This window comes from Diprion similis, chromosome 3 (assembly GCF_021155765.1).
Source record: "Diprion similis isolate iyDipSimi1 chromosome 3, iyDipSimi1.1, whole genome shotgun sequence".
Classification (NCBI taxonomy): Eukaryota; Metazoa; Arthropoda; class Insecta; order Hymenoptera; family Diprionidae; genus Diprion; species Diprion similis.
Genome location: NC_060107.1, coordinates 16,605,352 through 16,619,249, shown reverse-complemented (window position 1 = coordinate 16,619,249; position 13,898 = coordinate 16,605,352). Strand labels below are relative to the sequence as shown.

Genomic DNA, 13,898 nt, shown 5'->3' with positions numbered 1-13,898 from the left:
CAGTCAATCTTTATTGACCGATCGAACGCAGTATTCCTGGGAACATACAGTGATCATCGCAATTTTACATGCAATGCGGAAAAAAATATCCAGATATCTTTTTGTATATTATCACATCCTCGATGTCAAACACTCCTGAATATTAGCCTCATTTCTTATCATCTATTCTATTCCATGGATTGATATATTCTTTTAACGTACTCGTAACTTGTATAATTTCGTTTCAAGTCATTCTTATATTTCACTTTAAATTGCCGTATGCATTGCATGCATACGGTTTCTTTCATCTTCTAACTGTTTTGAGAAACATTTATTCTTGTTTATGTTAATCTTATAGTCAACTAATATTAACGACAGTCTCAATCCAAACAAACCTACGTACATGTGCGTACCAGAAAACGCACACCAGGGAACGAGTGGTATCCTTTCAATATTGCAAGCTAATAGTCAAAGCATCATTTTCTCTTTTACAATGCCTTTTATGGTTTTGGCTATTCATCTCATAAGCACTTGAGCAAAAGCTGTTTAGCGTTAAACGACAGTTCATTAAGACAAATTAAATGCTTGAGAACCACTTTACGATATTTTCGGACATGCGGGACATGCGTTTCCAAGCGGTGTCCGTTCGGGAATTGACGAATGCAGGCCAGAATAAGTTATCTTAGTGTGTATGATGCAAGTACGGAAATTTTTAGGAAATTCTTACGGAAGTAGTTTACAGCGAATAAGAAGGCCGAAAATATCATCTCAACATATGCAAATCTTCCATATTGATCCTCTTCCCATCAAAATGGAAGGAACCAAATCAAAAGCAGGTTAGAAAATTGCACGCTAAAGAATGAACTTGAAAGAGCGTTGCACGTATGCAGAAACAGAGCGTTTCAAAACCATCATTAGAACATGGCAGTTATTGAAGACTCTGTAATAGAGATGTTTCAATACCATCGTTAGAACAGAGTGGTTGATAAAATTTCTTAGAATCAAAGTAATTAAAGTAACTTCGAAGAAATTCCGTACTTCTCTTTTTGTTTGAATATCATCATTTCAATGATAATATTAAAAAAAATATTGAATAAATTGAGTTGTTGAATTCAATCTATATTGTGAGTTAATCAAATTAATTACCTTCAACAGGAGGAAATCAAACTGATAAATCTACTAATTGTAAGCTGTCTCTGTACCTATTTTAGTATATTCACCGGCACCCTATCTGGCATTAGTGAATCTTGAGTGTACCTGGGCTGTTGAATTGTTATCTAAATTCTATTTATGAATGACAATCTATTCCGAAGTGTTAGTAAACAATGAATAGAAAGTTTTTCATTCATTCAGCCAGAAACAATAATTCAGTCGTCTTCAGTGCTTTCAGAAAAGATAGAGATAATTTCGTAATTTATTCCTTATCCAGTCTCCGTTGGGCACGCAGAGCCGTCCACACAACCGGAGATCAACAAATTTTATTTCAACAGCTCAATCAAGAGAGGAAAATTTTGCGTTCATCTGAGGTAAATTGTGTTTAGGAATTTTGTATTTGTACAAGCGTTAAATTATTGTGGCGAATTTTGGCTTTCCGTAAATAATTGATAGCCAACCGAAATCCAGCCCATAACAATGGATAGCTACATACGTAACGAAAGAATAAAACTAGACTACGCTGGAAACAATCAAGAACCGCAGCTCAGCCCTGTGTAATCCTCCGAGTTTGCCAGATATTCATTCAAAAGCGATTATCAAGATTCACTGCAGCGAATCGCCATCAAGTTACCTGAAGGTTACCTGAAATGAGACTTACGTGGCTGGTACTCCCAGCCCATATGACCTCAGTGTTAAAGCCTGGTCGAAATCTGTCGAGTGGTTTTCGCAGTATCAGCTGTCCAAGATGATAAAAAAAAAACATTTTTCTTCTTCTTCTTCTTCTTCTCCACACCGGAACGTCTTGTGGATACAATTGTGATCGAACGCGTATACCAATTGACTTTAAGTTTGAAGCACAGATATTTGGCATCGAAATTTCGCCCCCTATTGATTTTGGCATAAATCTGAATCCGTATTCGGCTGGTATATCATCATAAAGTTACGAAGTGAGGCTATAATAAAAATGGCCGCTGGGGAATGGAAGTTAATAATATAACCACCGGATGCCGCTGTTCTCAGTTTAACCGTAATGGCCGCGGCCTAGCGCCGACATGCTCGTTGCCCTCATATCACGATGTCGATCGTAAGAATATTTGTAATAAATTATTATTATTTATTTATATATTATCCAATCGTAGAATCAATTTTTGAATTTGGCGAAAGTCGCTCATGCCGATTATTTCACAGAATAAGCGAGTGAGTGAAACAGTGATCGAGTGTCGTGAGAGTGAAAACGTATAACGACCGTCGTTTCATGCCGATTAATGTTAATTGTCACTGACATCTGCATTACAAGCTTTTGTAGTTGCACTAAGATGAAACCTTGTACCATTTTATAAATTCTAAAAAAATTTACAAAAATTCAAGATTCGAGCTGGTTGATCACTTGAGCATATATTTTAATGAAAGAATCACCTTTTTACACAATATCTTTTCAGATTTTTTTTTAAATGTTCTGTCATAATTGAATAATCGTTATTCCAGAGTGTATAAGGGCTTGAAACGTTCATAATTTAACAAAAATTAATTTAAAATTTGATGTTTTTAATAAAAAATGGCGTATTTCCAGGAGGCGATAAAATATTGATTATTTTCGTTTCTGCTGGATTTTATAATACTGAATATTTTTTTTATTGAAACTGCGTTCAAAAACAAAACTTTTTTTGTTTTTAAAATTTTTTGAAATATCAATTTTTTTTATTAGAAAATTAGCTTTGAAGAAGAAATTTTCAAACGTGGGAATCAACTCTGCGTGAAGTGGTTGGGATTTGACAATTGACACAACAGTTGGATAAATAAAACACACATGTAACATAATTTCTATGTATTTTTCAAAATAACAATAAAACATACAGTTATACAAAATATTTCCACAATTCTTTTCCATGTGCACTTATATATCATATGCGTAGCAATAATAATCATACAAGATATTATTTTTCCTTACGGTTAATACACTTTTTTATTTTTGGAAGCTTTTCTTCGTTTCTGGATAACCTTTTTCCATTTTTGAATAAATAATTTGACAAAGGATCGTCCGAGGTATCGAACGTAAATATTCGCGGCAGCTTTATACATACAGCTAGTCCTATAATTAGTTTTTATGGGGTAGCGGCAAACTCCCAAGGTACGGTGTCGGTCTGCCCGGGTATCAATTGTCGCTTGTCATCTTGCCAACTCAGAGCCAATTTCTTCTGTACGATCGTGCTTACTTGATGTTTTTTGCTACGTATTGGACATTGCGAACGCGGCATTCTTTGTAAGCCGGTAGACAGCACTTATAATCGTCAAACGTGATGGCGTTCAGCGTTGAATTTTTGACAGCCTTTGTGCGTTTGCTCACTTTCGTACCATTGACGTGTTTTTTCACATCCTCGCCCATCGTTGGAAATGTGTACAGCTTCGCTGGCAACCCAATGAACTCTGTCATAATTTTCCCGTTGTTCTCGTCCTTCATTATGCTCAGACGTTTCTTGTTCTTGATCGGAATACCGTACACATTGTCGAGAGGGTAGTCCGAGGTGTCAAATATTGAGTCAACATCACGTTTGACGATATCGTAGATGTTGGGTACATTAAATTGGTAAATAAGGCTGTCTATGTCGGTTTACAACAATTTGGCTTTTTTGTCGGGAAAATTATGCTTTATATAATTGGGATGAAAATCGTACAGAATAATTTTGGAGGGATCTAAAATCGTTGCACCAATATAAATTGGTTTATTAAACCAAACTTTGACTCGATTCATTTCTATAATAACCCTATGAAAGTTTGCCCTAGCAATAAGCGCTCTCGCACCACCTCTTCCCTCCCATTTTGTTATCAACTTAACATTTGTGTGATTTCGCACATTCTCCATAGTTGTACCAAACACAGCGTTATTCATTAGCTTGTAAAAGTTTTTCTCAAATTCATTCCTAGACTGTTTGCGCATGTTGGTGTTGAGCGTGATGTAAGGCTCGAGCCATGGAGATTGTGCGAACTTTAAAACTCTATACACTTTGACTAATTTCAAACCCAAACTTAAACATTGCTTCAAATTTCTCTAGTGTAATATATACTTCGTTTTGGGGTGAAGGGTGGTGGCGAGTTTAGTGATTTTATTACCTGGCGGTGTGAAATCCTCAGGACAGAGAGGTAGGTCTTTGTGTTCCTCGTGGTGCTCTGTAGGATAGTCCGAGTCCACCTCCAGGATGGAACCGATCGGCGAATCGTCCGGATGGGTTGTTATATCGATAGGATCATGCTCCCACTCGACGAGTCGATTGGTAAATATGCACTCATAGCCGCACCGTAAAGATTGTTCGCATCGAAATACACAAGATACGATTCTACCTCATTCGGATCAAAATCTTTGCCCATAAATCTGTTATTGGCGCGGGCGTGTCGATTAGAGCATTGCGCTACGCCGCCTCGAATGCCGCTTTCAATAAATAAGACCATTTCGGGGTCATCGAAAAGTTGTAAATTCACCTTCGTGTATTTAAGCATCGCGTCAAAAGCAAGCCCCGGCGCCGTGTAGTAGTACAACGGATCTAAATCGTATGTTTTGAAACAGCTAGCCCGGAAATTTTGGAAAATATCAGCAAGTAAAAGAACATCCGTCTTTAAATATGAATCGAAATAAGCCCGCAATGACTCTAAATGGAATTCTTTCCGAACGTTTTTGGCGTGCTCATAATCGGCGTCTGTGATATTCGAATTGCAGAGGTGTGAGTAGAAATGATTCTTTGCAGGTAATTGAGTTTCGTCAAGTTTCTCCCAACAATCGACGTATTCGTAAGGAAAAACGCCTTTGCGGGTCATCAAGCTGAACTGCACTGGATTATTGTAAAATTTACGTGTTATATGTTTATCGACATCGCCTAAATACAAAGAAAGTTTATCAATACTGCTAGCCATAAATCGGAACGAATCGATGAATCTCAAATCCATTATCGTCCCATCAACCTGCTTCGTGAAGGATACATATTTTTCCTTATTTATGGGTAGCAGTGTAACCGCTCCGGAAAAAGTTAAAGCTAAGAATTTAATCAAAAAATGTGCATCGTAACTGGACAAATTGTGGAAAACTATCGGAATTGTATGCGACTCTCTGTAATTCAAATTACACCGATTATGCGCAGGACTGCGATATTTACCGGTGAAGTGACAATGCTTATGTTACTTTTCCTCCTCCGAAGTAAACGACTTTTGGCAAATATAACAATTTTTTGCACGCATGGGACGATCGCGTTGCACTTGGGTGAAAGCCTCCATCGGAATTATATTTTTGATTCGTGATTCTATTTTAACTGATAAATCTTTATTTAGATGGCTGCGACTTCTTTGGGTACAAGCTGGTTGCCATGACCGATGAAACATTGCACGTCCAGGATCATCTCCATGTTGCAGAGGGATGCCGAGCTCGATTTTTCTCAAATATCTGTAGAAGACTGACTATTCGTTCCCCTCGCACACCAGCTTTTACCCCCTCGAATTTGGTAGAAGTGGAGAGGATGATGTAAATTATTTATGGCACGTAACTACACGAAAATTCAAACTTGTTGAAGTCTCCCCCGTAGTGTTTCAACTGTAGACGATTTTCCCCAGCCATATTACTCATTTCAGCCAGCTGATTCGAATCTTCTTGCATAATTCTCGCGATTCTTGGTGGTAAAAAGACGTTGCATTCCCCCTCAATCTCGGCCAGAACACGGACCCCAAATTTCGTTTTGACCAGTCGTAGTCCGGTGACGTCATACACCTCTCCAACTTCGAATTCCGACATCTTCTTGGTCGGCAGATTCTCCAGGCGGCTGACGTAGTTGATTTTTCCCAAATCCATAGCGTTTTCGGTGAAAGTTTCTTTTTTTCACAAGAGCGAACAGTTCACGACGGGGAACACGATGAGAACAGAGTGACTATCGAAATGAGTCAGCATTTTATACACCATCCATCCCCACCACAATTCCCCATCAAACAAGACTCGACCTGCATTTCGTGGGAAAAATTTTTATGCATCGCCCCCCTCACCTCCGTCCCGTAACCGACATCTGGCATTTTGTAATAATTTTTTTAAGAATCCCGTATGTGTAATAGATTTATTTCAACAGCTGCCTCCGGCAATTATGATAAAATCTTGTATGTGCAGATTTATTTACATTGCCAACTACTGCGCTCATTGTCAGCATGACCTGAAAGGCCGCCTTTCCAAGAATTTTTTCAAGAGGGTTAGCGTTTTCTAACTTAGATCTTCCCGTCGTCGAACAAGACTCGACAGAAATTTTACCCCCCCCCCCCCCCCCCAGCGACGCTGCCGTCGTCCCAGATCCCCCAGGACCCCCGCCGGAACGCCGCCATTGTGAGCCACAACTCTCATATTATATCTACAGCTGATATACACGAACGAATTATGACCACAAAACTGTACACATGGTCAATTGCGGTTAAACTAACGTTGAACTTTCACCTGTGATTAAGAACTGACATTCCGGTTAAGGAACATTAAATGTCGTTTCTTTTGTTACAGGTAAGATTTTGTGTAAATAATAGTTTTCAGACTTTTGATTAATAAAAATATATTCCTTTTATTACAGAAACCTCAACAGAAACTCAATTATGTTCTGACCGTTGATGTCAAATCTCCCAATTACATAAAATATCGTATAAAACGAAATTGTTTTTCATTGATACATTCGAAGCATTAGAAAAAACAAAAAAAAAGAAGTAATTCAACAATACACGGAATATTTCACTTTTCTCATTAAGACCCTGATGCAACAGATACCTTTTTCTGTGCTGAGAACACTGATTTTGTTTATGTGTCTTGGGCAAAAAGCTAATTGATAATAAGAAATAAAGGGCGCTGAAAAATACCTCGCTCAGGATGCCCGGATGGCTGAGGCCGACACTGTATATAAGTATTATTGAGGAAAAACACGTCATTCACGTTGTTAAGAATGTCTCGGTCTGGCGATATTTTTGCTGCAAACTGGGCGTAGCCAATCATAATTTTTCCATGAAATAATCGTTATTATCACGTATTGCATTGTAAATAATACCGTTCTGAACTTACAATACAAATAATCCACTGACAAGCAGATAGACTCTTTGAAGAAAAAGATAAATATGCGTGTACAATTTTTAAAGAGAAAAAGGAGAGAATTGAGAACAAAAGCTAACAAATCGTGCTCGAAACCGCACAACCAAATCTGTAGACTGAAGGCCCACTTACTGTATCATCAGCTCGTAATCAGTTAAAGCTGACGATGAGTCACTGCCCCAAGCGGATTAGGAAGCATGCTGAAACCTTTGATCATGATTTTATCGAGAACGGCTGTGCATTGACATGAACGACACATCATGCATTTGCTTTTTTTTGAGGCCCTCTCACCCTGCGAAGTCTCGTTTAGATTAGTCATTACGTTTAAGGCCACGAAGGTGGTGTTCTGAAGAAGCTGCAAACCGAAGAACAGAAGGAGCTCGATTCTTCAGAGATAAGATTGCATGCCTTTTATCGCTCGGATACGCGATTGAAGATCCGATACGGCGTGCAATGGATTGGGATTAGGGGTTAGATAATCGATACGGTAATGTACTAGCGATTGGTAAGAGTTTTATTGTTTTATTTAAATTTATCTTATTTGCTAAACTGTCGATCGACACCAATTAGTATTTGTCATTTGGATGGAAAGATTAATATTTTAACGGCGGGCAAATGTTAGTTAAAATCGATCTTTTATTGGACGTAAATTTTATAAATAAATTGATGAGTTTCTTATGTGGAGTTCCCAACCTGACTACTGGTCGATAAATCCACCACTCCCGCCGTTAAAGGTTCAAGAAAGATAACGCTTCACCGAAGTCTGATGATTAATTATAGATTTCCCACTTATCTTGTGGTTCGACACCGCATATAAGCCGCAGACAGAATAATGATAGTTGGAAATCTGCTCAGCTGCGGGACTGCAGAAATTTTTTACGATGGTGCTGCGAGTGATGGCGAAGTGTGTCCTCTTCACAATATTGTCAAGCTTATTTTTTCTCAGTGCAAGTTATGGTGAGCCAGAAGTTACGATTCTTCAGGGTAACCTGCTGGGCACGACTATGACCACCAGAAAGAATCGAAGCATTAGTGCTTTCCTTGGGATTCCGTATGGCCAGCCACCGATTGGAAATCTCAGGTTTGCCGAAAGAGTATATTCGTAAATTGTGCACGAATGAAACAAACAATGTTGAAAGATGGGTGTAGAATATTTAAGAAAAGAAGAAATTAACGGCGGTCATTGAATACGGTACTACATACGTGGTATGTCGTAAGTCGATAAGATCAACACGTGATTAAGTTCACGATGTGACGCCATTCCATTAGGTGGTCTTCGAAATGTCTCGTACAGAAACGTTCCATTTCAGTTTTTTTCCTTCTTATAATTAGATTTTCAATTTTTTTCCTCATGCCAGATTTGCGAACCCCGTGGAAGCTATAGCTTGGAACGGGACTCGGAATGCCACTAGAGATGGAAGCACATGTCCCCAGGCATTGGGCGGCATATCTGGCAGCGAGGATTGTCTGTACCTCAACGTTTACACACCACAGGTTGATAGACAAATAATTCTAAATTCAATATCACTCGTCGCATAATTTGCGAGGGTCGAAGTACCTTGACTGAATCAACTGATAAAATAATAATACTCACGTATCATTTTGAAGGACATCAGAAAACGGAATAGCACTCACCTAGAACAAACACGAAAAACATTCGTTAGGTTGATTATCAAACAAACATAAAAAAGTTGTCTGCTACGGCAAGCGAACTGTGAAACTGATATTTCAATATTCTGCATCCACAAACAATGAATCGTTTTTGCACTTCATTTTCAAGTCAGTGTTTTTAACCTCTTGTAACCTCAAATCTTCGCAGCTTCCGATGAACACAAGCACTCTGCTTCCAGTGATGGTTTTCATCCATGGAGGAGCATTTATATACGGCAGTTCAAGCTCTGCCACTTTCTCGCCAGACTACCTTTTGGATTCTGATATCGTGCTCGCCCTACCGAACTATCGACTCGGGGCCCTAGGATTTCTGAGTACTGGCAACGAAGTAGCGGCTGGGAATTGGGGGCTGAAAGACCAGATCCTGGCCCTTAAGTGGGTGCAAAACAACATTGAATTCTTTGGCGGTGATCCCAATCAAGTCACACTTTTTGGACAAAGTGCTGGCAGCGCTTCAGTTCATCTCTTGTCACTCTCGAAAGCGACGGAAGGTGAAAACAGGTTTACTTTACCATCCTGATTGAGATCAAAAGTTTACAATTAATCTCAACCAATCTCTCTGAAATCAACCTTCTGAATCTTGAATCTCTTCAAATACGTCTGAAATATTCCCTCCTTCCGAAATTAAAAATCACAAATCCAATATGGCGGATGTTAAAACAGACAAATCATCCTACGTCTAACATCAATATGCTGGGAGACTAAAATCTAATAGACAACATTTTGAAGTGCGACGTGAATTTGGTTTTTGGTGAAAAGAAAAAAAAAAAGAAGAAAATCGCGCAACGTTTGTGTAGTTTTCTTAACCGGAAACTATTAGAATATGTCAACCTAGAATATTTTCACACATTCCAAAGTCGTTAGGCGCTTTGGAAGAATTATATGCGAAAATTCATAATTAACTTACTCACAGTGACGGAGATTTAAGAATGAGTACGAATCATGATCTCGAATATTCTTCAATTACAAGTAAGATATTCATGACATGCAAAGCATACCAACCTGCAAATTACTCTCCTGTACATAAAAAACCTTAATAGTTTCACTTATTACTGGTCTCATGTCTTGACAATGCCTCAGTGAGAACAGTCCATTCACTTTGAACCGAAATAAGCGCTGAAATGACATTAAATTGGAACAAAATTTTTTTTCACAGATCGGCGGGGGGGGGGGGGGGGATTAATTATTGCATTATCCAGTTCATTTTTGACCGAGACGCATGAACGATAAGGAATAAACTTGTAGGAAATCAAATTCCACACAACTTTGGTTTCAATTTTTTTCTTCTAGGATGGTTTTGTATTAAGATGATTTGATTTGTTTAGGATGATTTTTATATTTAGACCCGAAAAGGGTGGGGAAAAAAATTTAATTATGGCATCATCTAGTTTATTATTACCTTTTACGTATAAACAATGATAAAATCCCTATAAGTTTCTTCATCATCGTTCATACGTAAAGGTAAATAATAAAACAGATACTGCGACCATTAAATCTCAACCCCCTCCTCTCCCCCCGTTTCGCATCCAAATCGATAAATATCGATCTTCCAAAAAAAAAAAATGGCAATAACCAAAGTTGTGGAAAAAAAAATTTGCTCCAAGTTTTATTTTTACTATTTTTAGTGTAAAGTTGATAATTAACGAGTAATTTAATAAATACGCAACTTCACTCTTAAATTCAAGATGGCAACTGAAGATAGAACGGTGGATGCCCAAAAATCTGGTTCTCAACTACCAATGACCCCCCTCTCGCCCCAACGATTCGTGACGGACATTTATTGTTCTAAATTAATGCAATTTAAAATTCCAGTGACTGGTCTATGGAAAGATCCGGGTCTAGGGGCCCGATTGTATCTAACTTTGGTCAACTGCGAATCCCTTATTTCTCCCACATTAAACCAGCGTTAATTTTCATTCGAACAAGAGGAGCAGATAAGTCTCGCCACTGTAAATCGAACCTTGATTAAACGAATCTTTTCGATCCACAGGACTATTCCATAGATACATAACGCAGAGTGGATCGGCTCTGTCGAGTTGGGCCCATTTGCCCAGTGCATCATACGCGAGCCGTGCTTTTCAGCTCGGTGGCTTCGTTGGCTGTGACAACGAAACCTCGAGTGCCTTGATCGAGTGTTTGCGGACCGTGAATGCCTCGGATATCGTTGCCTCAGCGTCAAAATTCTACGTGTGGGAATCGGTCCCAGTTGTTGTGTGGGGCCCGACTGACGAGCCAGACATCGAAGGCGCGGTGCTCACCGACAGTCCCAAAAACTTGTTTGCCCAGCATGAATTTCGCGATTTACCTTGGATTGCAGGCATAGTTCGAGACGAAGGGATCTTGATGACTGGAGGTACGTATTTGATATTTCATAACGCTAGTCCGATTGCAAGTGCTGGAATTCCAAACTGACAAAATTTTTATTATTAAAATAATTTTTAGTTGTGGTTACTACACAGCCCACAACGGCTTTAGTTTTGTTACCATAATCAGAATAGCTGTTACGTCTTATCATTCTTTTTTGATACAGATACTGGTATTATCTTTTCTCGTTACTTTTAAGATACTTTGATTTTGATGCAACGATAAAGTAATATTAAAGCCTCAGTAGTCCAGATAGGGTAGAAATTGAATTAAATTTTTCTCAATATATTTTCATTTAAAATTAGTTTTGTTGTTTCTGTTTGAAAAGAGTTTTACAACGACGAGGAAAAGTTTCGCGACTTTTGTGATAACTTCGATCTTGTGCTACCCGAGATGTTGACCTGGATCTATCAGACAGACTTAGGAGCTGCTTGGGTCAAGGCTGTCAAAACGTACTACTTCAACGACGATTTTACAACAAACTCAACTGAGGTGAGTAGAATCTTAACCCTCAAGTTCTGCGCTTCAGTCTCGCGCCTTTAGATTCCAAGCCGGTGCGAATTGGGATTTCAAATTTTCCAACCGCTCTAGGCATGGTAACATTCGAAATCTACCCGTGATTCTTTGGGATCATTTGAAATCGTATATTCTTGGAATCCGGTGTACACACAACAAAATGATGAATGGTTAGCTGTCCCGATCTCACCAAACTAATTAAAACGACACTTTTGGCTGGAGCCTTCGCACGAGCATGAAGTCTAAGATTTAAGATATATCTGACTATTTGATCTCCCGTCAGCTGCTCACGAACATGACTCGTCTTGTTGGCGACGCCATCTTCATCTATCCAACCTTGGATGCACTCCAACAGCAGCTCCCTCTGGCTGAGAAGAACCAGTACTTTTACATGTTCAATTACCGAGGAACCTACAGTCTCGATGCGGGAGTACCCGACGCCGTTGTGCACACGGACGATGTCATCTATCTCTTTCCAATGAGGTCATTTTTCGGAGGTGGAAATTTGAGCGACACTGATTACGAAATGGTGGACAACATGGTGCAACTCTGGACATCGTTCGCGATCAATGGGTGAGTTGTTCAGAAATCGGAAATCGTTATATCGTATCGAATTCAAAGCTAACGATTCCCTGATTTTTCAGGACGCCAACGACCTTGGCTTCTGAGGGAAGCGTCACGTGGACTGAGTACTCGACGATGGACAATTATCTACTAATAGGCAATCAGTCTGAAGTTACACTTTCGATGGAGTACTCTCTCTTTGAAGAACGTATGGAGTTTTGGGCCAGTTTGGTCCATGGTTCCGAGACATCTGCAGCTACATTGGCGAACACCTCGACCGGAATCTTGGTTCTTTTATTTATTTGCTCAAAGCTCATGTAGTCGATTTCGTGATGAAAAATGTAGAAAGCATTTCGCTTGTTAACGATCGTACCTAGTTATAAATTCCTGGGACGTGCTTCTTTGTTGTAAGAAAGTAGGTTGACAACATATTGATATTTTTATTTGGTTTTATTACGAAACAGTCATGCATTGAATGTTTATTAAATCGTCAAGTTCATAAGCTACGATTGTCTCTTCAAGCGTATTAAATTTACAAGTATTTTCAAGCGATTTAAAATGAAGGATCGATATCTGGTTATGAGTTTTTCTTCGTAATTTCAGTATCTTTAGTTCTGTTTCTGTAACGAGATCTTAATAGTTTACCATTTGCTTAGACATTTAACGTAAATACTCCGTGGACGACTATTTCATGATAAAATTAATAAAAAGTATCAATTTTGGGACAAGTTGGAGGAATGTTTAATATTTAGAAAATCACTAACGTCAATTTCTTGTGTATCATTCATAAAAATATTCAGTCAATATCTCCATGGAATCATTTGAGAGACTACAAAAACGTATGATTTGCAGTTAGCGATAAAAGATCAATTGTATTTATTTTCTCAAAATTTTTAACAAAAGCGTAGCGAACATTGATGAGAACAATAAGTACTATCGGGTGAGAAATTTTCCATGGGTCCATAATAAATCGATTGTCTTCTATGCCATACTAGTTATTTTTACGGGGAAAATCAATTGTAAGAGGTGCCGAGTAGATACGAACAATAGCTTAGAAACTGGAGTAGTAAAACTACACGTAAATTGAAGCGATTGTGTGCAGCGTTAGCGCCTGATTGGTAGCAGCTGATCGTGCACGCAGAAAAAAACTCCTGATTGCAGGCAACAATACGTACCCATTGCAAGAGCAGCTGACTGGAAAAAAGAAACGTCTAACCGGAGGCGATTTTCTAGAAACGTATCGGATAAAGAAAAACGAGAAACCAACACAAAAAAGAGGTCATCCATTTATTACGTCACATGCATAGGAGGAGGGTGAAGGTCAAGAAATTGAGACAAACGTGACAGGAAGGGGGAGGGGGGGAAGGGGGTGTCATGAACATCGTGACGTCATATCGAATCCAAGATATTACAACTGTCGAATACAACTGAATATGGCCACAGACGGAAAGATTGTTATGTGTGTTATTTTGAAGTTTAAAATTCTTTATATTTATATCTTGATAGCATGCGTGGCTTTGAACACCGAAAAACCGATAACGCTTTTAATCGACGCTTACTTTTG

At 38.8% G+C, this 13,898-nt stretch overlaps 2 protein-coding genes across 2 annotated transcripts in view; one reads left to right on the top strand and one right to left on the bottom strand.

Moving 5' to 3' along the window:
• LOC124416725 (flotillin-2) overlaps window positions 1-13,898 on the bottom strand; it is a 403,676-nt gene that overhangs the window by 195,933 nt on the left and 193,845 nt on the right. The window lies entirely within an intron of this gene.
• Window positions 7,983-12,656, top strand: LOC124416722 (juvenile hormone esterase-like). The gene is made up of 7 exons (XM_046897984.1): window positions 7,983-8,300; window positions 8,578-8,713; window positions 9,039-9,381; window positions 10,881-11,243; window positions 11,583-11,746; window positions 12,054-12,343; window positions 12,415-12,656. The coding sequence occupies exons 1-7, from the start codon at window positions 8,101-8,103 to the stop codon at window positions 12,653-12,655; spliced, it is 1,737 nt and encodes a 578-aa protein (XP_046753940.1). The 5' UTR covers window positions 7,983-8,100; the 3' UTR covers window position 12,656.